The 24430-nt window shown below is 62.9% G+C and overlaps 11 protein-coding genes across 11 annotated transcripts; 5 read left to right on the top strand and 6 right to left on the bottom strand.

Moving 5' to 3' along the window:
- Nucleotides 1-303: 303 nt before the first annotated feature.
- On the bottom strand, nt 304-1492 carry Q8F55_006561 (uncharacterized protein; the record flags this gene model as incomplete). The annotated part of the gene is made up of 4 exons (XM_069355020.1): nt 304-810; nt 858-980; nt 1031-1153; nt 1202-1492. 4 exons carry the CDS (start codon nt 1490-1492, stop codon nt 304-306), a joined length of 1044 nt encoding a protein of 347 aa, XP_069207091.1.
- Nucleotides 1493-2161: 669 nt separating this feature from the next.
- Q8F55_006560 (uncharacterized protein) lies at nt 2162-2433 on the bottom strand (the record flags this gene model as incomplete). Its single annotated transcript, XM_069355019.1, has 2 exons — nt 2162-2263; nt 2296-2433. 2 exons carry the CDS (start codon nt 2431-2433, stop codon nt 2162-2164), a joined length of 240 nt encoding a protein of 79 aa, XP_069207090.1.
- A 1107-nt stretch (nt 2434-3540) lies between these two features.
- Nucleotides 3541-7242, bottom strand: Q8F55_006559 (uncharacterized protein; the record flags this gene model as incomplete). The annotated part of the gene is made up of 4 exons (XM_069355018.1): nt 3541-3567; nt 3607-4360; nt 4401-6253; nt 6343-7242. The coding sequence occupies 4 exons, from the start codon at nt 7240-7242 to the stop codon at nt 3541-3543; spliced, it is 3534 nt and encodes a 1177-aa protein (XP_069207089.1).
- A 562-nt stretch (nt 7243-7804) lies between these two features.
- On the top strand, nt 7805-9655 carry IMD1 (inosine-5'-monophosphate dehydrogenase; the record flags this gene model as incomplete). The annotated part of the gene is made up of 4 exons (XM_069355017.1): nt 7805-8011; nt 8123-8217; nt 8270-8475; nt 8526-9655. 4 exons carry the CDS (start codon nt 7805-7807, stop codon nt 9653-9655), a joined length of 1638 nt encoding a protein of 545 aa, XP_069207088.1.
- A 381-nt stretch (nt 9656-10036) lies between these two features.
- On the bottom strand, nt 10037-11402 carry SSN8 (RNA polymerase II holoenzyme cyclin-like subunit; the record flags this gene model as incomplete). Its single annotated transcript, XM_069355016.1, has 4 exons — nt 10037-10535; nt 10571-10908; nt 10954-11006; nt 11054-11402. The coding sequence occupies 4 exons, from the start codon at nt 11400-11402 to the stop codon at nt 10037-10039; spliced, it is 1239 nt and encodes a 412-aa protein (XP_069207087.1).
- A 531-nt stretch (nt 11403-11933) lies between these two features.
- On the top strand, nt 11934-13707 carry CCT2 (T-complex protein 1 subunit beta; the record flags this gene model as incomplete). Its single annotated transcript, XM_069355015.1, has 5 exons — nt 11934-11954; nt 12017-12109; nt 12156-12174; nt 12222-13138; nt 13186-13707. The coding sequence occupies 5 exons, from the start codon at nt 11934-11936 to the stop codon at nt 13705-13707; spliced, it is 1572 nt and encodes a 523-aa protein (XP_069207086.1).
- A 97-nt stretch (nt 13708-13804) lies between these two features.
- Nucleotides 13805-14839, bottom strand: Q8F55_006555 (uncharacterized protein; the record flags this gene model as incomplete). The annotated part of the gene is made up of 2 exons (XM_069355014.1): nt 13805-14142; nt 14179-14839. The coding sequence occupies 2 exons, from the start codon at nt 14837-14839 to the stop codon at nt 13805-13807; spliced, it is 999 nt and encodes a 332-aa protein (XP_069207085.1).
- Nucleotides 14840-14996: 157 nt separating this feature from the next.
- Nucleotides 14997-15448, top strand: Q8F55_006554 (uncharacterized protein; the record flags this gene model as incomplete). Its single annotated transcript, XM_069355013.1, has 2 exons — nt 14997-15122; nt 15287-15448. 2 exons carry the CDS (start codon nt 14997-14999, stop codon nt 15446-15448), a joined length of 288 nt encoding a protein of 95 aa, XP_069207084.1.
- A 172-nt stretch (nt 15449-15620) lies between these two features.
- On the bottom strand, nt 15621-16459 carry VPS24 (Vacuolar protein-sorting-associated protein 24; the record flags this gene model as incomplete). The annotated part of the gene is made up of 5 exons (XM_069355012.1): nt 15621-15695; nt 15746-15898; nt 15943-16064; nt 16129-16306; nt 16349-16459. 5 exons carry the CDS (start codon nt 16457-16459, stop codon nt 15621-15623), a joined length of 639 nt encoding a protein of 212 aa, XP_069207083.1.
- Nucleotides 16460-16850: 391 nt separating this feature from the next.
- Q8F55_006552 (uncharacterized protein) lies at nt 16851-20475 on the top strand (the record flags this gene model as incomplete). The annotated part of the gene is made up of 12 exons (XM_069355011.1): nt 16851-16893; nt 16935-17068; nt 17110-17312; nt 17349-17431; nt 17472-17824; nt 17863-18095; nt 18133-18221; nt 18258-18529; nt 18568-19620; nt 19659-19734; nt 19772-20382; nt 20437-20475. The coding sequence occupies 12 exons, from the start codon at nt 16851-16853 to the stop codon at nt 20473-20475; spliced, it is 3189 nt and encodes a 1062-aa protein (XP_069207082.1).
- Nucleotides 20476-20880: 405 nt separating this feature from the next.
- Nucleotides 20881-22422, top strand: Q8F55_006551 (uncharacterized protein; the record flags this gene model as incomplete). Its single annotated transcript, XM_069355010.1, has 3 exons — nt 20881-20914; nt 20971-21168; nt 21383-22422. 3 exons carry the CDS (start codon nt 20881-20883, stop codon nt 22420-22422), a joined length of 1272 nt encoding a protein of 423 aa, XP_069207081.1.
- Between the last annotated feature and the right edge of the window lie 2008 nt (nt 22423-24430).

Genomic DNA, 24430 nt, shown 5'->3' with positions numbered 1-24430 from the left:
CCAGCTGCACGGCGCAAAACAGGGTCGCCGCTCTCAACACGCTCCTTTCTCCGGCGTGCTGATGCATGCAGTCAGGTCAGAGGATGGCAGGGGCCGTGGCAGGCGACATGGCGCACTGACCAGTCACGTGGACTGGGGGCGAAGGCACCGCCACACTTGAACGTGGTGGATTACAAAACTGCTCAAGGATAATTTTTGGGCAACTAGTGCATTTAAATACCAACTGAGTCTAATATACGATTACTCGTATTTGTGAAGGCAAGCCCGGCGCACCCGAGCCCACGTATGTTTGGCAGCGCCAGATCACTGGCCCTGCTCGGCCGAGTGCTCAGCCTGACCAGCGACCTTGGCGGCCGCGTCCTTGTCAGCCTCGACGGCCTCGTCCTTAGCAGCCTTGTCCGCCTCCTCCTTGGCAATCCTGGCCGCCGCGACCTTGTCCGCCTTGGCCTTGAGGGCCTCGATCTTGTCCTTGATCGACTGCTGCTGCTGAGCAAAAGTGGCGGTCTCGGGCTTGACCGACTGCGCGCCGACGGTGGGGGGGTCGATGGGGCCCAAGCGGGCAGAAGAGCCGAGAGCGTAGTTGCGAATGGCAGGGTTGCCGCAGTGCCTGATGATGGAGGTACAGAGGTCGTCCATCTCGTGCTTGAGGTAGCGGGCGAGGATGTGCTTGAGTGCCTGGATGCCGGGGTGCGACGAGTCCTCGGTCATGGACTTGAGGGCGTCCTCGTAGCCGGCGAGGGCGCCGTCGCGCTTGGCCTCAGCAAGAGCGTCGGTCTTGGCGTTCTTGATGAGGATGATGAGGTCCTTGATCTGGGTGTGTTAGTGTGTCCCCTGGTGTAGCCGCTGCATCCACTCACGCAGCCGAGCTCCAGGCCCTTGAGCCACTCCAGTTCCTTGGGGGTGGCGTTGGGCGCGCTGTTTGCGATGGTCGACACGAAGACCGCGTCAGGGGAAAAGGCCTTGGGGGTGTGGGCGCAGACCTGTGTAGTATGTCAGCATTTGCACCCAGTATGTACGCGTCTCGACCCACCCTCATAATCTTGATCGAGTCCGAATCGGTAACCTTGACAAACAGGGGCCAGTAGTCCTCGGCGATGGTGACGAGGACGCGTAAAAGAGACGTGAGGCGGACAAACTCGGTTCCGAGGGCGCACTGCTACTGTCAGCGGTGGCAGCGAGTGTGGGGGAGGGGGAAGCTCACAAACTTGGAGTCGTGGATGAGCCACTGGAGGCGAACGGCGAGGGTCGTCTTGCGGGTGTTGTCGGAGGCGCGCTGGCGCTCGGCCGGGATCATCTCGGGAGGGGCGGGACGGTCCTGGGGGTGGACGTAACCCGCCTGGCCGTTGGTGGCGGTCTTGTCGCTGGTGGTCTTGTCGCTGGTGGTCTTGTCGTTGGTGAGGGTCTTGTCGTTGGTGGGGGTCTTGTCGGTGGCGAGGGTCTGGCCGTTGGTGGCGACCTGACCGCCGGGGAGGAGCTGGCCGTTGGTGGACATTGTCGATTGTTGGTTTTTTGTTGTTGAGGGCGAGAAGTGAGAGCAGGAGGGGAAGAAAAGAGAGGGAGAGAGAGAGCGACACAAAAGCGAGCGAGTTGACGTTTACACTGCCCACAGAAGGGGATGGGGCAGGCAGACAGCAGGTCCGCGCGCTCCCTACACCCACTCAGAAGCAGCCCAACCCCACGCATCTACTCGTCCAACTCGAGCGCGACAGATTGTGTGTGTGTCGTTCCTGTCATCCTTTGCCTGTGCGGCTGGACGAGCAGCGGCGGGGGAGTCGACGCCGACGCCGCCAAGAAGCCACACAGCTGGATTTACCCTCCTCGGCCCGCGCACCAGGCATCCATCCCACCGCCCCCTCCGTCTGACAAGTGACAACAGCGCCTCGTGTGTGTTTTGGTGCGGGGAAGTGCACATGCAGCGTGGACTACGAGGTGACGGGCCGCATGGACTACGACGCAACTACTCCCAGGTTCCCCAGCCCGCTCAGCCGCCGTTACTCGCTTCCCCTCCTCGCCCCGCGCAGACGAGCGGGCAGCGCCTCGGGTGTGTTTTGGTGCGGAGAAGTGCATGGGCAGCGTGGACTAGACGTTACCGGCTGCATGGACTACGACATGGCGGGCAGCACAAACTACGACGCGGCTACTGCCCGATCCCCCGGCCCGCTCAGCCCCCCTTGCTCGTCTCCGAAGCGGCAGCGGCGGCGGCCTCCTCCTCGTTCTCCTCGAGGATAGCGGCGAGACGCATGCCCATGGCGGTGGGCGGGCCCTGCGGTCAGCACCGCGGGCGGACGCGCTCACCTCGTGTGCACGGCCGTTGAGCGGGTCGATCGTGCCGGTGAAGGCGGGCTTGGGCATGGGTTTGGGCACGGCGGCGGGGGCCGGCGTGGCGGGGGCAGGCGCGGGGGTGTCGCTGAAGATGGACGTGACCTGGCCCATTGTGCTCGAGTGTAGTTGAACAGTGGGTGGGTGATCGACAATGGCGCAACGCTCGCAACCACCCCCTCCCTCCCGCCCGCACGCACAAACTCTGCCGTGCATCCATTACCGCCTCGCGATTTTTGCGGGTTTTTTGAGCGGGTGTGTCGGTGTGTGGGTGGACGGGGCGATGCGACGCGCGAGACGGACGATGCGAGAGTGGATGGTGTCCGCCACGCTTAGATTGGCGCCGAGTGCGCCCCCGACACGCGCACCGATCGCCGTGCGTCGGCCAAGATAATGGACGTCACGGCGTCGTTTTTCCGCCCCCTTTCGTGCCTCGGCATGCATGCGGCAGGGGACGGCAAGGGCGGGGGTGGGTGAGTCGAACGCGCCTCGGCGTCCAAACGGCACGGCCGGCCCGAGCGTGGGATGCGCCGGGCGACGGCGAGCGTGTCAGACAGACGCCGCACAGACGGCAGAAAGGAGGGTGGGCAGGCGTGGATTGTGCTTCGGGGAGTGGGAGGGAGCGGCGGGGCGATGCCTGCCGGCACACGGCACACCCTGGATCGACTGGCCATTGTCGGCGCGTCGAGATGGCTTCCGACGTGCTCGCGGGCGGGCGCACTGGCGCCGGGTGGGTTGTGTGCACACTCCTATCGGTGCCGGCGCAGCCCTCCCAAAGCGCCGTGACGGGGTCAGTGCATGCACCCAGTCGCTTCCCACGGCGCGAGACGGCGCGAGACGGCTCGACGACTGGTCGCGTCTTGACGCGTCTTGACGCGTCTTGACGAGGTGCCTAGCCCTGCGGTGGCGGCGGTTGCTATCTCCGCTGTGACGGCGGCGCTCGGGAAGCGGAGCGGACGCAGCGGACGGCCGTGACGGCGGTGCTCCCCTACCGCTCGCTGGGCCCGGTGCGCGCGGCCCGGCGGCGGAGCTGGGCAGCCGCTGCGTTGACAACCCGCCAGGTTGGCCGCACTCATGGACCAGTTCCCCACAGCCCTTCCCCACAGCCAGCCCCGCGCCCCGCACCCGCGTCTCAGCACAATATGCATGAGGAGTACATTCCAATCCCATTACACTGTCCTTGTCTAGTCGAAACAACATGTCTATGCTACCGTCTATCGCTTAGATGTTGGGGGTGAGGTAGTCGTACTGGGGCGTTAGCATCGTCCGCAACCTCGCTGCACTCACCTTGATCCACTGGTCTAGTGCCCGTCCCTCTCCCGCCACCGACCTCGCCTCGGCCCACACCCAGAGCTTAAGCATGGCCCAGATGTTGCCCGTTCCCACACTCGTCATGGCCTCGCGCGTGCTCATCTGCCGTCCGACCTGGCGCAGGATCGGCAGCGCGCTCTTGAACAGGTCCATGTCGGGGTCGAGCTGCCGCCCAATGCCTTCAAGCAAAAGGATTGAGATCACCGTGTTGACAAAGTCACCCTCTAGCTTGACGTGGTGCTGCCGCACCGCGGCGAGCACGTCGGTCAGGATGTCTGAGATCTTGATCTTGGCCAGCGAAAATGTCTTGGACTTGATGCTCAAGATCAGGTGCTGCATCTTGAGCGCAAACGTCTCGACGTCGATGGCGAGTTCGGGGTGCCTGCACCGTTCCACCATGAGCATGCCGGTCTTGTATCCGTCAAACTCGGCAACAGCCTGGAACAGGTCGAGGAAGTTGCGTCGGTTGGTCGAGTCCAGGCTAGTCACAAGACCAGCATCGATGAACACAAGCTGGGGCGTGTAGCCCTCCTTGTCCAACTCCTCGAGCCGGTCGAGCCACTTGTCCTTGTCGCCTGAAATCGCACGCAGCTCATGGACAAGTTTCGTCTCTGACACCGACTCGGTGGGGATAGGTGTGACAACTTCTGGGGTTCGCTGGAACCTCCGAAGCAGGGGCTGGAGCAGGTCGGTGGCGTCGGGCAGCACAAAGCGAACCATGATGTTACCCCTGGAATGTGAGTTAGTCTACGCCAGTGGCCAGCACGTACGGGTGAAGATCGCCATGGGTCCAGTTGTCCAGCAGAAGCATTTCGAGGAAGGCGTCAAGACCGATGTTTGCGATCTTCTCATCAAACGGCCCGCCGCCATTCTTCAGGAAGTACTTGAGCGGCAGGGCGTCCTCATACTCTTCGATAAGCACATCCCGCCTCGCCTTCTTCGCGCGCTCGGTGCCGTTTCGGCCAAGGTGGATGGGCTGCGGGAATGTGACCGAGACGCCACGGTCGCGGAAGTTGGTAATGAACTTCTCCAGGTTGGCCGACTCCACGCGCAGGTCGAGCTGCTGGTTCATCATGTCGCCAAAGACGTTAACCTCCTCTGGAAGGGAGATCCATTCCATACCGGGGAACGCATTGATGATGTTGGCAAAGACGGACATGATGGCGATGTCGCGGCGGATAAGCCGGCGTACGCGCGGATGGAGCACCTTGATTGCCACTTCCGTCACGATTCGCCGGTCACCGCTCTGCAGCTCCATCTCCTCCACAAGCTGCTCGGCCTCGGATCTCGTGTTGGTCAGGATCTCGGGGCGCAGCTTGGCGCGATAAACTTGGGCAATGGCGCCACACCCGATGGGCGTGCGCTCAAACTCCTCGAAGATGTCGTCAAAGCTGAGGCCGAATGCCGTCTCGATGACTTTTTTGGTGTGCTTGAATGGGTGTGGGTTGTTGCTTGAGTGAAGCTTTGACATCTTCTCGCAGAGCACCGCGGGGAACAGGTCGGTACGAGACGCAGCCCACTGGCCGAGCTTGATGAACGAAGGGCCAGCGCGCTCCATCTGCGCGACGAGGAACCCGTACCACCACACGGCCCCCCAGTTGTCCTCGGGCACAGAGGTTGGTCCTCCCCGCCGGCGAGTCGTCGACCCGACGAGCAGCATCGGTGATGTCAAGATGACTGGGCCGAAGAGCAGAGCGAGGTGCAGAAAGCGGACGACTGTGAGGAGGGGCTCGATGATGTACGTGCTGATGAAGTGGATTGGCGAGAGGTGGGCCTCCGACATGGATGATGCAACGAATCGCTCTTGCAGTTCCTCGTCGTCGTGGACAGGGATGAGCTCGACAACGGGCTCGGGCTGTGGAGCGTCATTCCTTGTTGGCTCCTGGGTCTTGTAGTAGACGACGGCGCCAATCCCAACGCCAGCGAAGATGAGGAAGCCCATGCCACCACCCGCATTGGGGTTATGGTGGGGCATAGCGGCGTCTGGCCCGCCGCTCCAGCCTCCTGAAGGGGAGGCGCCCGAGGCGCCGATGCCTTGCACGAAGTTGTTGCCACTGTTGTTGATGTTGTTCAACGCGTCAAGGAGCTTCAACTTGCGCCGGCGAGGCTCACGGGCCTCGATCTGTCGAATTTCTTCGACCCTCGCAAGCAGCTCTTTCCAGACATTGTCCCGCAGGACATCCCCTCGGATCTTGGACAGCTCATTCTCCAGCACCATCAGACTCCTGCGTGATGGGGTTGGTGCCTGCGCATTCATCCGCCGCAGCTGGTTGTTGATCTGCTTCACGTTCTCCTCGTGGAACTTGAGGTTACGGGCCTCCCACACCTCGTCACGCCCGGGGATGGCGCGTAGAGGCGGGAGCAGGTCGATGGGGTTCTTGCTGAGGATGTCGCGCACCAGGTGCCTGGTGTAGGTCTCGAGGAGTAAATCCCGGAACCCGCGGATATCGGCATCGGCGATTTGCTGGATCTCGATCCACGGAGGAAGTGCACCTTGTCGCTTGACGATACGGTTCATGAACACCTCGCCGAGTTCAAGATGCGGGTTCTTGACTTCTGGGTCGTACTGCAGTGGCGTTCCTCTTCCTTTCACGTTGTCGAAGAAACCCGTGGACTGGGCGCGCTGCAAGTGTCAGGTCTGAAGGCCCTCCCCTCCCCTCCCTCCCTACCCCCTCTTCCCTACCCTCCCTCCTCCCCCTCCTTCATGCTCACCTGTATTCTGTCCTCTACCAGCCCAGCCCACGCCTTCATACCGCTCGCTCCTCCACGTTGGGCGCCAAGAGCACTGTTACCGCGCAGTTGGCGGTTGCCTGAGAACTTCTCCACTTCCTCGTTCTCGACGCCAATGTCGGTGAGGTCGCCATCGCTGATGCCCAGTCGATAGTCGAGCGCGCTCTCACGTGCACGTCCCAGCCGTCCCTGCAACTTGATTTTGCGCTGAGTACTCCTAGCTTTGGCCTTCTGCGTGGCATTCGGATCGACCGGCAGTTTCAATTCGAGAAGATTCTCAAGCGCGTCGGGGTCGGAGCGTTTTGTCTCAATCTCGCCGTACTTGATTTTCGGGCCGTCGAACACCTGGTTGTCGCCGGTATACGTAGCGTGCCATGGGCGGTGGAGATGCGGTGGGATGGTCGTGCGGTGCTTGTTCAAGTCGGTAGCGAGGAACTCCTCGAGGGCAGCTGGAGGAGGCTGTGGCTGTCCCGACACATTTGGTAACTCGGGGTTGTAGTTCTTCATCCAGTCGTGTATCTTCTTCTCCGAGGCATCCGTCTTGATCCCCTCGCCTGTCCGGAGGGGCTTGTACGCGTCGACGAGCATACGGAGGACGGCATCGTGGGTCGACTCCTCGCCTTCCCAGATCGGGCCTTGGTTGTGGACGAGATGGGCGCGATTCGAGGTGGCACGATTACTCTCCTCCTCTATGGCATCGAGGAAGAGCTTCGCGGAGCCGGTGATGGGCTGGTCTGCCACGGGGGGCACAGGCTGCTGGTCTTGTGACAGCTGCGCAGCTTGATTGCCCGGCGATGGTGGCACCTGGGAGCTGGTGTGGTTGGCTCGCCTGGCGAGCTGCCTTGCCAAGGCGGCCAGTGTCCGATGTCGCATGGGCAGCATTGCTTGGGGTGCTGCTGCTTGCGAGCGATGGGTGATGTGGTGGAGTTTAGAAAGACTGAAGAGGGGTCATATCCAGTCGCTGTGGAGAGATGACGGAGCAGGCTAGTGCGATGTCGCCTCCTCCCTCCTCCAAGTCTTTTGGTCGGCCGGCCGGCAGAGGACGGGAAGCGGCAAGAGCTATGACGCGTTGTGCCGAAGCCGCATAAAGAGGAGCGCTCAAGTCACGTGCATAAGGGCTACTGACAAGGCTGGCTCCGAGACGCGTCCCCCACGTGGCATTTTCCACGTCATGTTTACTCTCCCTGATTGACGGAAGCAGAAGTTTCACTCAAAAAATGTTTGTAAGAGGTCTCACTGGTCGCGTCGAGCTGCCTGGCTGGCTGGCTGGCAGTGGCGGGCAGCCCCCTCCCCCTCCCCTCCCTCGTACCCCGGACGCGCCCATCATCAATTTTGCTTTCACACTCTTCTTGTTCTTGGGAACGCATCGAAAGCCTGCCTGTCGATACCTTCCCACTCCACTTCATACGCGCGTATCAATCCCATAAAACAGACAAACGGCACAATGGCCACCACTGCTAACGGTACCGCTACCCCCGCCGGCGCGCCTGCCCGTGCCGCCGAGCACCTCCCCGCGTCCGAGGCTATTGCCTTCCTCGAGCAGTACGGCCGTGGCGACGGTCTCTCGCTTGCCGAGCTCATGGACTCGCGCAAGAACGGTGGCCTCACTTACAACGACTTCCTCATGCTCCCCGGCAAGATCGACTTCCCCGTAGGTATCTTCTCTATCGCGCCCACCCAGCGCCCGATCCGATCTCTCCGGACTCGGACTCGGGCAGGCAGCCATGTCTTATCGCGGCGGCGCGCTAACCCTGTTGCCTAGGCTTCCGAGGTCTCGCTCCAGACCCGCGTCACCCGCAACATTGTCCTGAACGCGCCCTTCCTCTCGTCGCCCATGGACACTGTCACTGAGGACCGGTGCGTGTGGCAGCGGTGAATGCCAGATGCGGCTTACTGATGCGGCGAATAGCATGGCTATTGCCATTGCCCTCCACGGTGGCCTCGGCATCATCCACCACAACTGCTCGCCCGAGGAGCAGGCCGCCATGGTCCGCAAGGTCAAGAAGTTTGAGAACGGCTTCATCCCCGAGCCTCTCTGCCTTGGCCCCGACGGTGTCGTCGGTGACGTTCTCCGCGTCAAGGAGAAGTTTGGCTTCTGTGGCGTTCCCATCACTGGTGAGTCACCGTGATGGTTTTCAGTGGTGGCGGTGCTAACCGGTGTGCAGCCAACGGCAAGATCGGCGGCAAGCTTCTCGGCATCGTCACGGGCCGTGACGTCCAGTTCCGTGAGGAGAGCACCCCCCTCATCGAGGTCATGACCAAGGACATTGTCACTGGCGACGCCGGTCTCTCGCTCGAGCAGGCCAACACCATCCTCCGCGACTCGAAGAAGGGCAAGCTCCCCATTGTCGACAAGGAGGGCAACCTCGTCTCGCTCGTCGCTCGCTCCGACTTGCTCAAGAACCAGAACTACCCCCTTGCCTCCAAGGTCCCTTCGTCCAAGCAGCTCTACTGCGGTGCCGCTATCGGTACCCGCCCCGGAGACCGTGACCGCCTCAAGCTCCTCGTCGAGGCCGGCCTCGACGTCGTCGTCCTCGACTCGTCGCAGGGCAACTCGGTCTTCCAGATCGAGTTCGTCCAGTGGATCAAGCAGAACTTCCCCAAGCTCGAGGTCATCGGCGGCAACGTCGTTACCCGCGAGCAGGCCGCCCAGCTCATCGCTGCTGGTGTCGACGGTCTCCGTATCGGTATGGGCTCGGGCTCGATCTGCATCACCCAGGAGGTCATGGCCGTCGGCCGTCCCCAGGGCACTGCTGTCAACGCCGTCTCCGAGTTCGCCTCGCGCTTCGGTGTCCCCACCATCGCCGACGGTGGTATCTCCAACATTGGCCACATTGCCAAGGCTCTCTCGCTCGGCGCCAACGCCGTCATGATGGGCGGTATGCTTGCTGGCACTACCGAGTCGCCCGGAGAGTACTTCTACCACGAGGGCAAGCGCGTCAAGCTCTACCGCGGTATGGGCTCGATCGAGGCCATGGAGCACACTGCCACCGGCAAGGCCGGCACTGCCGCCAACAACGCCGCCACTGCCCGCTACTTCTCCGAGACCGACACGGTCAAGGTTGCCCAGGGTGTCTCGGGTGACGTCCAGGACAAGGGCTCGGTCAACAAGTTTGTCCCCTACCTCTACACTGGTCTCCAGCACTCGCTCCAGGACTCGGGTATCCGCTCGGTCGTCGCCCTCCAGGAGGGTGCCCGCGACGGCACTGTCCGCTTCGAGCTCCGTACCGCCTCGGCCCAGATCGAGGGTGGTGTCCACGGCCTCAACTCTTACACCAAGCGCCTGTTCGCCTAAGCGTAGGCGCGTCGTGTTTGTCATGCCTCTAAACTTGAAATGAATGAGGCACATTTCTTTATCATTTTGTATTAGTGCTTGGTACTAGACATATACTCATGCAATGCATCGCTTCAAAGGAGAGGTCATGCCGGTTGGGATTGGGGGGAGCGAGGAGGGGTGGGCAGTGAGGGCAGGGCGCAAGTGAGGGCGCTGCCTTGTCATGCCAATGGGATCGAGTGTCTTAAACCGAGTGCCACCAACGTCCTCATGCCCTAACCGCCGTGCCCGTCGCCCGCCGACTCACACTGCTCTCGCCGCCGCATCCGGAACCCCTCACTGGATTACTGGCTCGCTCGAATGCCAATGCATGTCTGGTACAACTACAATGAATGAAACCGGCTACGACCTGGACCGCTTCTTGGTCTGCTCTGCGAGGGCCGTCTTGCCCGCGTCGTCGGGATGGCCCACGTCGACCATGTGCTCCTCGATCATCTTGCGCACGAGCGCCTCGGCCTCCTCGGGCCCGAACTTGGCCGTGTCGGTCGCGCCTGGGGTCGCCGCACCGCCATTGACGCTCGCGCGCTGCGGGCTGGGCTCGAACGCCTCCCAGATCGGGTAGAGCGTGATGATGTCCTGCACGCAGCTGAAGAGTACTGGCAGCGACACCTCGAAGCTGGCCAGGAACTCGGCCGGCGTCGTCGGCGGAGCGTCCAGCCCCAGCGCCGTGTTGCTCTCGAGCGACGCGGCGAGCGTGTTCACCTGCGACGAGGACCGCGTTCTTGCCGCCGAGCCCGTCATCGTCGTCAACGTGAAGGCGATGTAGACGGCCGCGAGGGCGACAACGTATGGCGGGTATAACAGCGGTACGTCGGTACGATACGTGTCGTTGATTGTGAACCTGTGGGTCAGGACAGCCACACGCTCCAGACGTACCATGCAATCTGCAGTGTCCCCTCGTCAATCTCCATCAGTCCCTCACCCGATCCCCGGCCCATAAGGCGCCGAATCCGCTCCGCTTCGCTCTCGCCCTCGCCGTCCTCCAGCGTCGCGGCTAGCCCCTTGGCGACGGCCGTGGCGCCCCCGGCGCGCCTCGCTTCCTCCTCGCGCTGCTTGCGCTCGTCGGCTTCGACCCGCTTGACTTCTGCGTCCTCCTCCACCCTGGTTTTCGGGAATCGACCGGCATCCGCGGGTTCTCGCCCAAGAATGTTGACGAGGGCGCGGTACGGGTGGAAAATGACCAGGTGGAAGTCGAGGTCCTCGAGCAGGTAGAACTGACACGTCAGGAGCTGTCACAAGGTCACCATCGCCTAGCTCACCTCCATCTCTCCTAGCTTGTGTGGTTCTGCAGGAAACATCTTGATGTTGTGTTCTGGGCCGAGTCAGCGCTTGCCCCGGGCTGCCCGCGGCGAAACGGACCTGCAAAGACGACCTTGGCCTCTGCCACTACGCTCTTGATGTGGACTGGTGTCTCCTCGACCTTGGCCGCGACGAACACACAGGCCGCGAGAACGAGGTATGGGTTCGTCTCGCACACGCTGTTCTTTGTGTAAAAGCGCCGAAAGTAGACTGTGGCCGTAGCGATCGGGATCTGGCGCAGGAGGAGGCGCTTGCCGAGCTTCTGGATGAGCGAGGCGAAGAAGATGTTGAGGCAGTATAGCTGGTGGTGCGTCGCATACTTGAGATCCGTTTCGCGGCCGTTCTGCAGCTCGGACCGCGTGAGCAGCCAGTAGTTTGCGTGTGTGGACGTGTAAAAGTTGGACGACATGGTGTGCCGTTCGAGGAGAGGGCCGGAGGATGAGGGGGGTCAAAGGTGCTAGGCTGGAGCTTGGGGGCTGCGGATCCAGCCTAGCATAGTTTGACGGCGGGGTAGCTTGGGGGTTGTTGGCTGCCCGCGGGCCGTTGGATTGCGTGTCTGCTTGCTGGTGGGATGGTTGGAGGTGATGAGAGTCCGAGGTGGCCGTCGTTGTCGACAGCTAGTCGTAGTAGGTGGGTCGCTGGTCGCTCGCCGATCGACCAGGCGACATTGAGTGAGAGCGTGCGGGGAAAGTGTCACGTGACTCACTTCCCAAAGTTGGCTGGGATGCTGACACGCGCGCGCCGCCGTCGCCGCCGCGTCCCTCGCTCGTATTCCATCAACGTCTACAACCTCGACTTCGACCACATTCTTATACTCGCGACCCAAAACAGACAGCCTTTGTACCGACTTTACACTCGGAATACAGAGCAAAGCAAGCGAGCAACGGCATACCTGATATAATCTCCAACAACTCGATAAAAACCCACCCACAAAAGCAGCATGAACGTCTTTGCTGACGAGGTAAGTCTGAATCTTTGGGAGGCGACTGGTATCTCTACACGCGCGTGCTGACCCCCGCTCAGGCCACCGAGGAGCGCGGCGAGAACGCCCGTCTCTCTTCGTTTGTCGGCGCGATGGCCCTCGGCGACCTTGTCAAGTCGACGCTCGGACCCAAGGTGAGTAAATGTTGCCCACGCCGCCGCATTCTCTAACCATCTACAGGGCATGAACAAGATTCTTCGTGCGTGTTTTGACGTTGGGCGGCGAAATAGTGCTGACGAGATGCAGAGTCCACGTCCGACGGCAGCATCACCGTGACCAACGACGGCGCCACCATCCTCAAGTCGATCAGCCTCGACAACCCCGCGGCCAAGATCCTCGTCAACATCTCCAAGGTGCAGGACGACGAGGTCGGTGACGGCACCACGTCGGTGTGTGTCCTCGCGTCCGAGCTCCTGCGCGAGGCCGAGAAGCTCGTCACGACGTCCAAGATCCACCCCCAGACCGTTGTCGAGGGCTACCGCATCGCGTCCAAGGCCGCCCTCGATGCCCTCGCCGACAGCGCTGTCGACCACAGCAAGGACCCCGCCAAGTTCCGCGAGGACCTGTTCAACATTGCGCGCACTACGCTCTCGTCCAAGGTCCTGTCGCAGGACAAGGACTACTTTGCCAACCTCGCCGTCGACGCCGTGCTCCGTCTCAAGGGCTCGACCGACCTCGAGCACATCCAGATCATCAAGAAAGTCGGCGGCAAGCTCACCGACTCGTACCTCGACGAGGGCTTCATCCTCGACAAGCAGATTGCCGTCAACAGCCCCAAGAGGATAGAGAACGCCAAGATCCTGATCGCCAACACGTCGATGGACACGGACAAGATCAAGATCTTTGGTGCGCGTGTGCGCGTCGACGGTACCGGCAAGCTCGCCGAGCTCGAGCGCGCCGAGAAGGAGAAGATGAAGGCCAAGGTGCAGTCGATTGCTGCCCACGGCATCAACTGCTTTGTCAACCGTCAGCTCATCTACAACTACCCCGAGTCGCTCCTCTCCGAGGCTGGTGTCATGTCGATTGAGCACGCCGACTTTGAGGGTGTCGAGCGCCTGGCTCTGGTCACGGGTGGTGAGATTGCATCGACGTTCGACGCGCCCGACAAGGTCAAGATCGGCCGGTGTGACGTTATCGAGGAGATCATGATCGGCGAGGACAAGGTGAGTGGAGATGGTCGTGGTGGTGACGCAATGCTGACGCTGTGCAGCTCATCAAGTTCTCTGGTGTCGCCCACGGCGAGGCCTGCACTGTTGTCCTTCGTGGCGCCACGTCGCAGATGGTCGACGAGGCTGACCGCTCGCTGCACGACGCCCTGTCGGTCTTGTCACAGACGGTCAAGGAGACGCGCGTGACGCTGGGTGGTGGCTGCGCCGAGATGCTCATGAGCTGCAAGGTCGAGGAGGCTGCCCGCAAGGTCAGCGGCAAGAAGGCGCTTGCTGTCGAGGCGTTTGCCCGTGCGCTCCGCCAGATGCCGACCATCCTGGCCGACAACGGCGGTTACGACTCGTCCGACCTCGTCGCCAAGCTGCGCGCCGCGCACTTTGAGGGCCGCGCAGACGCCGGTCTCGACATGGACAAGGGCGAGATTGCGTCGATGCACGACCTCGGCGTCACCGAGTCGTACAAGCTCAAGAAACAGGTTGTCGTGTCGGCGTCGGAGGCATCGGAACTGATCCTCCGCGTCGACAACATCTTGCGCTCTGCCCCCAGGCGACGTGAGGCGCACTAGTTGGTAGATAGAGGTGTGATTGCATGCATGTGTAGATGGCCGTAGCCGCGATGGATGTGGAGCCAAGCAACAGCCCAGCATTATACAAGATACTCCTTCACTCGTCCCTCTCCTTCGCTCCTTTCCCCGCCGCCGCCTTCGCCGCGCCAGCGCGCGCAAACACCTGCTTGATGATAGGCACGGGCCCGGCCTCGCCGTCCGCCCGGCGGTCCCACTTGCCGAGCTCCTTGGTGCCCTTATCCCGCCAGTTCTTGGCCCGGAGGATGCGCCCAATGGCCTCGTAGCTCACGCCAAACTTCTCGCTGAGCATCTCGCGGCTGAACGTGCGCGGGTCCTGGGCGTGCAGCTCGCGGATGCCCGCCATGGCGGGGTACGTGAGCTTCTTTGTCGGGTTCCAGCGCTGCTTGCCGGCGTCGGGGGAGGCCGCTGCTGCAGCTGCTAGCGTCAGCGTGTCCCCGCACGCACACCCACCTGGTGTCGGCGCTGGGGGCGCAGCTACCGGCGCGGCCGCCGGGGCTTCCAGCCGTGGCCTACGCGGCCGCTCGGCGCCGGCGCGCGCCGCGTCGAGCTGCGATATGATGCGCGCCGGGCGGAGTGGCCGCGGAGGCCGGCTAGGCGCGCCGTTCTCGGCGGGCCAGGGGCCCGCCTGACCTTCCCCGGCGGGCCGGGACATGCCAAAGCTGGGCCGGGGGTGGCCGTCGTCGCGCGCCCCGCTCGACCGGGACAAGCCAAAGCTGGGCCGGGGGCGGTCGTCGCGGCCAAAGCTGCGTGGCTCGTCTCCGGGGGAGCGTCCAGACCCAGCAGACCTCGACAGGCCAAAGCTGGGCCGGGGGCGGTCGTCGCGCGGCGGCGCGCGTTCCCCGCTCGATCGGGACAGTCCAAAGCTGGGCCGGGGGCGCTCCTCGCGCCGTGCGTCGTCGCGCCGTGCCCGAAACGGCGCGTCCCGCGGCCGCTCGTCCCGCCCGGCGAGGGCCGCATCGCGCGCGGGGTCGGCGCGCGGCGCGCGCAGCCCGAAGCTCGTGCGCGGTGGGCGCGACTCGTCGGCCCTCGCGCTGGCGTGCAGCGCGCGTGTGCCGAAGCCGGCGAGGCGGGACGGGCCGGCGCGCGCGAGCATGCTGGGTATGCTGGCCATGGTGTGTTGTCGAGCGTGTCGGGCAGATGTGGCCGGAAATTGCAGGTGGAGGCCGACGACGGCGGGAGCAAATGCGTCATGCGTGTCACTTGGGCCTCGACGATCACCTCGACGACAACAACGACGACACGACGAGACAACAACCCACACCCACACCATGTCAAAGGGCAAAAGCTTCGTCGCGGCCGCCGTGCCCGCCACCATCATCTACCTCCTCCTCCTGCTCGGCGTCCTGCCCGTGCCCTTCTTGGCGGCCGAGACGGCCAGCCAGATCCTCGCCGTGGTGAGTTGGCTCCGGCAGCCTGGACGCGAGCGCTGACACCTCCCTCCTCGCTCGCCCGGCCCGACACCCCCCCCTGCACCCTCGTATGCATGATCGCTACCCCTCCCCTCCCCTCCCCTGACACGCCCCTCGCTCGCCTCCGGCTCGCTCGTACCCGCACCCAGCTCCCCTGGTGGCTCCTCGTCGCCTTCGGCTCCTTCTCCCTCTCGTCCCTCGGCCTCGGCCTCCTCCGCTTCAACGACACGCCCGAGGCCTACGAGAGCCTCCTGCGCGAGGTCGCACAGGCCAAGAACGAGCTCCGCGACCAGGGCGTCGAGGTCGACTAGGCGCCACATCTCGCTATACTAGAGTTAGTTCTCGCGTTCCCACGCGTGCGCGCATGGCCCAGGACGGCCCGCAGCTCCACATTATGTATGTAGCATGATATCGATGGTGGTACAGAGCGCGGGCGACAAGTACAATGGGCGTGCGGGTGAAGATGGACGGCAGTGGCTGCCGCTAGTTGCTCAGCAGGTCGGCCATCATACGCTCCATGCGCGCATTCTCGGCCACCGTCTCCTCCTCGTCCTCCTGCTGCGGGGGTCAGCTGCTGCGACAGTGAATCGAAGCTTCAGCAAACTCACAGGAAGCTCGGATGCCACACGCCCAGCCTGGCCAAGCTTGCCGTCCGTGAGCTCGAACAGCACCTTGTCGACTTCGGCGTCGGCCTCCTCCTCGAGCTCCTCGTCGTCCAGGCCCTCGAGCGTCTCCTCCATCATCTCCTCCATCACGCCGGCCTGCGGTGTAAGTGCTCACTCATCGACATACGAGCACCACCCACCTTCATCATCTCCATCGACATCTCGCGCATTGTCGCAGACAGCTGCGGGAGCTTGACAAGGGCGTTGGTCTGCTTCATGATCTCGGTCGACTTCTGGAATGCGCCGGTCACCTTGACCATGGCTGCGTTGGGGTTAGCGTTGGCGCCAGGACAAGAGCCAGTGGCCTTGGAGCTGGGCCCACTCACACAACTGGTGCTGCAGCTGCATGTCGACGCTGTTGATCCGCGCCTTGCTCGACTCGAGCCTATCGCGCTGCTTGTTGGCACGCACAATCTCCTTGGCGAGGATCTTGGCCGACTTGACGTCGTTCTTCTTGGCCAGGACCTTGAGCTGGCCTCGCGAGGTGTCCGTGTGTCGCTTGAGCTGTGTCGTGTTAGCACCTTCCCCCGACTCTCCGACACGCACGTTCATGATCTCGCGGTCGAGCTGGCGCTGCTCTTTCCGCAGCTTGTTCCGCCACTCGCGCACACGCTCTTCTGCTGTTGGGCCGTAGATGAATCGGTTGAAGCTCTTCATGGTAGGAGGTGGGGCCGTGGGGTAAGGGGTTTGAGGGAGTGTCGGCCTTCAGCCTTCAGGCGTCGAACCAACGATGTAGGGATGCCGAGGAGGGCTGTTCAGTTGCCACGCCGAGTCGCAATGAGCAATAATCGACGCTGTTGGTGTGAGAAGGATGTCGATGTGTCGATGACGCCGGTGTAGGCGATGTCGACGGCGACTGCCTGCCAGGTTGGGTGGCGTATGTGATGGAACGGAGTTGGGAGGCACCTCCGCGGCCAAGTGACGCGAGTGAGTTGTTGTTCCGCGGCCATGGCGATCGGCAGCAGCGCGTATCGCGCCTTGACTTCACAACGTCCTTCTCATCTCATAACATACAGCCCTCGTCGCTGGCAGCAAGGCCCAAAGCACCATGCTTATCGTGACTGCTGTCGGCCCCGTCAACGGGCAGAGGCGTAAGTGTCTTAATCATTTCGACCCACTCACCTTCCCTCAGACTTTCGGTTCGTCCTCGAACAGAAGGTGTCGTACGCGGTAGGCCGTGACAAGGCGGCCAATATGCGCTTCGACAGCCGCTACCTCCGCCCAAAGGAAGGGACGCTGGAAGTGGGCGACTGGAACCCATCTGACGTGAGTTGGCTCGCCCCTTCCCTCCCAATTGACGTAGGCAGCACACGACCCCGCCAAAGCTCATGTGGAGGCCCGAGCCCAAAAAGAGCGGCGCGTACAACGCGCTCAAGTTACTCTCCCGCGAGGACGGCGAACCAGGAAGCATCGACAAGGACGACTACCGCGTCGAGGAGCAGACTGGCGGTGGAGAGGTCGAGCTCGTGCCGGGCAAGGGCGTCGAGCTGGGTGCCGAGGCATGGTTCTCGTGGGTGGCGTTCGCGAGAGTGAGCTAACCCGCCAGGGTGCAGTGGTGTCCCCTGCATTTCTCCTACGACCGGATGAAGGACGAGAGTGACGAACTCAAGGCGACGCTGCGGAAGTACTGTGAGTGGTATCACGTCGATAGGACCTGACCGCCACCCAGGCCTGTCGTGGACCGAGTCGTTCGACGTCAACGACCCTCCAGAAGTGGTTATCGCCGCCGCGCTCAAGTCGTCGCATGACAATAACCTGGCAGTGTGCTACGGCATACCTATTGTCGTTCCAGCGTGGCTCTCCATGCTGTCATTACGGCTCCGGGCGTGCTGGAAGACGGTCGCGGACTCTCAGGATAGCTTTGAGGTCCCCTCGACTTCTGACCCCGACTACGAGCCGCCGCTGGACGAGTCGACAAAGAAGATCAACGTGAGGAGTGACCCCGAGCTGTGGAAGCCAAAGAAGGCCAACCGCACGCTGTTCAAGGGGTGGAAGGCGATCGTGATGAAGAACCCGAAGCGGGTGGGTTACCTCAGCTCTCATTTTCTCTAACCCGCCAGGCTATCGTCGACAAGAAGTACTTCCTTGCCATGGGCTCGGGGTATGACGAGGTCAATGTCATTCAGCCCCCACTCAAGTCGCCCCAGGAACTCATCGACCGTATCCAGCCCGCGATGCAGAAAGCCGAGGAAGAGGGCCTCACGCCGTTCGTCGTCTGGCATGCCCCGCTGAAAAAGGATTTCGAAGCGCAAGGATCAACAGTCAAGGACATGGTTGTCGGCCCTTGTGGCAGGTGAGTTGGACACGGCAGGCGTGGCTAACGAGTGCAGTCAGAAGTGGTTCTGTACATCTGGGCTTATCATCTGGGGCGCTGTCAAGACTGGAGGTGTGAGAGAGTGGTTTGAGCACGTTGTAGAGAGTAAGTCGGCGCTGGGGAGCGGGGCTCACTCATCAGACACTGGAGGGGACGAGGTAGCGACCGTTGCGACGGCGTTAGCCCCAGTGACTAAATCGGCGCCTCCACCAGCCGAAGCACTCGCAGCACCGGCCGAGCCAGAACCAGAACCCGCCCCCAAGGCAGGCCCGTCCACAGGCCGTCTTCCACGGCGAGCAGCGTCCCGCTCGACGTCGCGCGCCCCGTCTCATCCTCCAGAATCGACGCGTCCAGATGTCGTGCCGTCCACCTACCCTGATGACACGGCTTCCATGGCGCCGCCGACAGCAAAGGTAGGCGCTGAGGTTCCGTGCACCACCTGACTCTCCAGCCCCTGAAACGCCGAGCAGGCCGCGTCAAGATCGACCTCGACGATGACCTGGACATGGCCCCGTCGCAGCCTGCGTCTCAGGTGCCTGCATCCTACGCCCAAGAAACGCAGCTATTCACCCAGGTCTCGAGCGGTTCCGAGCCTTCCGCTTCTTTGCGCTCGCGAGTTCCAGACTCGATGGACGTCGACACCCCTGCTGCCTCGCTCATGCCATCGTCAAGCACTGCTACGCGAGGTGGTCGGTTGAAGCGGCGCGCAGGTGGAGCCACCCAGTCGACTTTCCTGGAAGGATTTGACACCACTGTCAACTATCAAGACGCGCTGCGCAAGAAGGAAGAGGAAGAAGACATTCGCAAGCTCTACGAGCAGACGAAGCGGGGATCATCGACGTTAGAACAAGGACCTGCCAAGCGCCCGAGGATGGAGCAGGTGGCTGAGGAAGGAGAAGCCTCAGCGGTCAACACTGCTTCGATTGCGGAGCTCATGGACATTGACGAGGAGAACGACTTTGTCGCCAAGGCACTCAAATCGGCCCGTGACATTAAAAAGGAGGCTGCGCCTCCCGCCAAGAAGGCTCGCGTTTCTCCGGAACGTGTATCTCCACAACGTGCCCCGCCCAGGCCCGTGCGGGAGCCTGCGTCAGAAGAGGAAGAAGAACTCGAGGAAGCGCCACCAGCAAAGGGTCGCGACAAGCAGACCGCCGCGGCAGTAAAGAAGCGGGCGACCCAGGCGCCTACACAGGTCGATAAGGACGAGCGCTTCCTTCAGGCGATCCGCACGGCTGTCAAGAAGAAGCAGGCCGTGGACGAACTCGACAAGGAGTTCAACAACCTGCGAATCCTGAAGCCGGGTGCCAAGGCAAAGAGTAATGCAGGTGCAGCCAAAATGTTGCCCCAGGACCATCCAGACTGGGCAGTGGTCAATGACTTTGATGACCAGCTGCGGGGCAACTTTATCGAGGTCGTCCGCAAGGACCTTCTGCGCAAGGATGGGGGAGCGAGGGTTGCCGCTGTGGAGGACCACGGAAAGGTCAACTTCAAGAAGTTCAAGAAGGTTGGTCGAGCGGAGTGCGTGTGCGCTGACAGACCCAGAAGAACATTGTGCGACGTGAGCCGTTGCAACTGCAGCTTGCGGCGCAGACTGCCCACAGTGCGGAGATGGGAGAGCGTAAGTGGATGAGAGGTGCCGTGGCTGACAATACCAGCGTACTGGCCTACCGAGCAGCCGATGACACAGGTCAAACGCGGTGGAACGCAGGCGCGGACGCAATCTCGCCAGGCGACTCTGGCAACCCAGTTAGCCGAGGAGGACGACATGCCCCTGGTCCCCACCTCGAGGCGCCGGCTTCTCACCCAGATCCGGGAGGATGATGACGACGATGTGCCGACCCTTGCCCCGTCTACGCGCCGCAGAGGAACTACGCCGAACACTCAGAGCCCCGTATTGTCTGCGCCTACCTCGCGCCGGACCCGGGCTGGCAGTGCGCTTTCGGACGTATCCAGTGCGGCGCCGAGTGAGGTCGCCGAGCCCAAGACTGGGCGTGGCTCGTCGACCAGGGCAAGCACGCGTGCGCCGCCGACGCAGCGTGCTCGCCGCGGCACCCAGGCTGCTCCGGTAGTGCTGTATTCGGACGACGACGATACGCCGTTCGCTACGGCCCGCACTCGTGCGGGTGGCAGGAGCACGGCGCGTGGCTCGGGCACTGGCGCGCGCTCGACTACACTGAACGATGAGGGCATGAGCCTCTCGCGTGGCACTCTGCCTGCCACAGCCACGAGGCGCCGCCTGCTGGCCGACGACGACGGAGACGATGTGGTGAGTGCTGTGCCGCTATGGGACCTGCTGCTGTTTGCTGACAATGTCACTCAGGCATTCAAGGGCGTGCAGAAGAAGCGCCGCCTGGGATAACTGTATGTAGTATATGCTGTAGCCTGGGATATCTGTGCATAGGTCTGTGGGCAATCGTCGAAATCAGGCGCGTGGATTACGCCACACTTCGGCATTGTGATGTGAAACGCCGTGCTCGCGCCAGGTGCCTGGCTGGTGATTTTTTTGCGGGCATGAGGTGAGATTGTGTGCGGCAGGCGGCCTGGCGGGCGGCTTGGACCACGTTGGTGGGGTAGGGGCCACTGGCTGGCTGACTGGCTGTGGTCACTGTCAACTCCTGTTGCGTGCTGCCTCGCCCTGCGTGTTGCTGGAAAATTCATCTCGCACTGTCCTGTTCGCATCTTTCCCATTAAAATCTAAAGTCAGTTGCCCCGTCTTTCTTTTGCCTCGCCCAGTCGCTGACTTCTCTGGCAGAAAGTAGCAAAAATGGCCCCCGTCGGTACCCTCCACGTCTTCCCTGGTACGTTTGTCGTCGCTGCTGTCGGGCGTAGAGGCTGCCGCTGACACGACCCACAGGCAACCCCCGCACCCGCCGTGTCGAGGCCGTCGTCGCCCTCACCGGCCTCGACGTCACCATCGACTCGACCCCCAACATCGCCGACGGCAAGTACAAGACCAAGGAGTTCCTTGCCAAGTTCCCCCTCGGCTACCTCCCTGCCTTTGAGGGCGTCGACGGCTCGCTCCTCCAGGAGTCTGCCGCCATCGCCGACTACCGTGAGTGACATCAAGGCCAGCAACAGCAGGCAGCAGCAGCAACGCAGAAGCAAGGGCAGCTTCTATGATGAGACTTATCTTCAGTTATCCCTGTCTTAATGACTTGTGTCGACAAACTTTTGCGGGTGGTACCGCGTATCTCTGAGCCCTTTGCGTTGCTGTTGCTGCCGTTGCTGTGCCCGTGCGATCTGCACGCACCGCTAACACGACACAGTTGCCGCCCTTGCCCCCAACTCGAACCTCATCCCCACCGACCCCAAGGAGTTTGGAGAGGTCCGCCAGTGGCAGGCGTTTGCCGACCAGGAGATCTTCATCAAGCTCGGCGTTGCCGGCAAGATCCTCCGCGGTGTCTACCCCTACTCGAAGGCCATCTTCGACGGTATCGTCAAGGACGCCGTTGAGCGCCTCCAGGTCCTCGACAAGGTCCTCCTCAAGAAGACCTTCCTTGTTGGCGAGCGCATCACCCTTGCCGACGTCTTCGTCGCCTCGGCCGTTGCCAACGCCTTCGCTGGCCTGATCGACGCGCCCCTCCGCGCCAAGATCCCCAACGTTGTCCGCTACGTCAACACCGTCATCCGCTCGCCCAAGCTCGCCAAGGTCTACGAGGGCCTCGAGTTCGCCGAGAAGCAGCCCGCTTTCGTCCCCCCCACCAAGGCTGAGAAGCCCAAGAAGGAGGAGAAGCCCAAGGCCGCCAAGGAGCCCAAGGCTGCCCCCAAGAAGAAGGAGCCCGAGCCCGAGGAGGAGGAGCCCCTTGTCGCCCCCGAGGTCAAGGCCAAGAACCCCCTCGACGACCTCCCGAAGTCGTCGTTCAACCTTGAGGAGTGGAAGCGCCAGTACTCGAACCTCGACACCCGCGGTGCCGGTGGCTCGATCGAGTGGTTCTACAAGAACTACGACGCTGAGGGCTTCTCGATCTGGAAGGTCGACTTCAAGTACAACGACGAGCTCACCCACGTCTTCATGTCGGCCAACCAGATTGGTGGCTTCTTCAACCGTCTCGAGGCCTCGAGGAAATACCTCTTCGGCTCGGTCGGTGTCCTCGGCAAGAACAACGACTCGGTCATCACTGGTATCCTCATCCTCCGCGGCAAGGAGGCCATCCCCGTCGTTGACGTTGCCCCCGACTACGAGTCGTACGACTTCAAGCTCCTTGACCTCGGCAACGCCGCCGACAAGGAGTTCTTCGAGGCCTCGCTCGCCTGGGACCTTGTCCAGGACGGCCGTGAGTGGGCCGACGGCAAGAACTTCAAGTAAGAAGTGTTGTTGGTGGTATTAGAGTCCACCTGTTGTCCGTAGCTGGTGTCGCGAGCGACGCCGAGCCGCGAGCCGTCGATAGAACGGCGTTGTGTAATGAATAATACGGCGCAAAATGAGGGTGCAGTGAGGGAGGTGGGCAGCTGTGCGGGTGCAACTTGACTGACGGTGCAATCCAACTGCGATGAATGTGCTGGTCAGGAATAGGCATGAGCGTGGCAGCCGGAACGGAGGCTAGGACTGACATGCCTCGGCGCCACATCGCGTCGGCCCTCACGAGCCGGAGCACGAGTAGTCTGTCGGGATCTCGCATGCAGATATAGCGTGGCCTAGCGTGGGAGGTGGCATAGGCGTGGTGCCCACCATCGGGGGTACCGAGGCGCAGGCGGCGACGCAAGTCGCCCCCGACCCGAGGCCCACGACCCACAGTATATCAAGCATGACGCCGAGAACCACAGGGCAGAGGGGGCACGCGAGCCAGAGCCTGCGCGGCCTATCGAAGCACCTCGTGCCACGTCCAACCGGGAAGAAGGGAGGAGGGGAGAGCGGGGGGAGTTTGCGTCGGGCGTGCCGATGCGTCCCTCACACGACCGACCACATGGGGCCGAGCTTACGACACTGGAATCACCCCTGCAGATCTGCAGCGCCGCCGAGCATGCCTCGGGCGATAAGGCGCGATGGGGCGGCGGGGTGCGATGAGGCGGCTGGTAGGGCGCGGGGCGGTGGGGCCGCCGCGGTGGCCGGCGTCGGCGTCGGCGACGGGGCTCGGGGGCGTGCGTGCCTTGCACTGGAGTGCGCGCGGACGGACGCGACAGAGTGCGAGGAGACGGCGTCGAGGGGGAGAGTGCACGCGGACGGGGATGGCGCCAGCGGGCGGGGTAGCACCGATAGCGAGAGGCTCGAGGTGCGGCTGGCGTTGAGTGGGTGCGCTGGCGCGCCGGTGCAAGGATTGATACGGCGCACGAGGATAGAATTGCGACGAGGATAGACCTGGGACGAGGATAGAACTGCCGCGGGGATGGAATTGTCACGAGGATAGAACGAGTGACGACGATAGACCTGGGACGAGGATGGACACGCGTCTGGCGTGGGCCAGCACGCTGGCCGTCGGCAGGGCCGAGCCGCTGTCCGCTACATAGGCGGCGCTCGCCGCAGAGGATAAGATATCACGGCGCGGCCGCTCCGAGGCGACGGTGCCTCATGCGCTATGGCGACGGAGAGCGCGCGCGCCTCGCGGCCGGCGTCGCCTGCCCCGTCGGTTCGGGCGAGTGCAGCGGCCACGCCGAGGGACGCGAGCTGGCGCCGGCGCCTCGTGGCCCCCCCCCCCCCCCTTTCTCCGACCCAGTCTGCCAGCTGCCAGGCCTGTCGAGCCCGATATCGTCGCACTCGAGGTGACTCGCTGGCTCACGACCTCATCCCCTGCACGCGTGACACGACCAGCGCCGCCCGGTGTGGCGGCCGGCCACCCTGCTCCACAACTCGTTCCACTGGAAGTCGGAGATTATGCCCATGCCACCCTCTCCCGCCCACGCACCCGCCACGCCTGTTGTTTGGCTCACGCGCGCGCCACAGCGCCGACGGGCTGGGCCGAGACATGTGTCGGGAGGGGGGCCCTAGAGCTCCAAGTGCTCGCCGACGCCGTAGTCGGCGGAGCGTGGTTAGTGCCCCCCGAGCGCACACAAACCGGCAGGGCGGGTTAGTGCCCCCCGAGAGTGGTACGTTGTCGTGCACACACGCCGGCGGAGACTGGTTAGTGGCCCCGAGAGTGGTACGTTGTCGTGAGGGTTAGTGCCCTCAAGTGCGGCAGCATGCGTGGCACACTGCGCCACAGGCTGCGGCACCGCCAGCTCGACTCGACTCGACGCCGGCGCCAGCGCACGCCATTCCCCTCGGCGCTGCCGTCGCGCTCGGCGCTGCTGGGCACCAAGCTCCAGCCCCGCTGCTCCGAGGGCACGCTGCATGGCGTGCTCGAGCCGCCGCGGGCGACGCGACCCTCCGTACCGGAGTC

The sequence above is a fragment of the Vanrija albida genome (assembly GCF_041260175.1).
Source record: "Vanrija albida strain AlHP1 chromosome Unknown contig_5, whole genome shotgun sequence".
Lineage (NCBI taxonomy): Eukaryota > Fungi > Basidiomycota > Tremellomycetes > Trichosporonales > Trichosporonaceae > Vanrija > Vanrija albida.
Note: the sequence above shows the minus strand (reverse complement) of the source record. Positions and strands in the feature narration are given on the sequence as shown.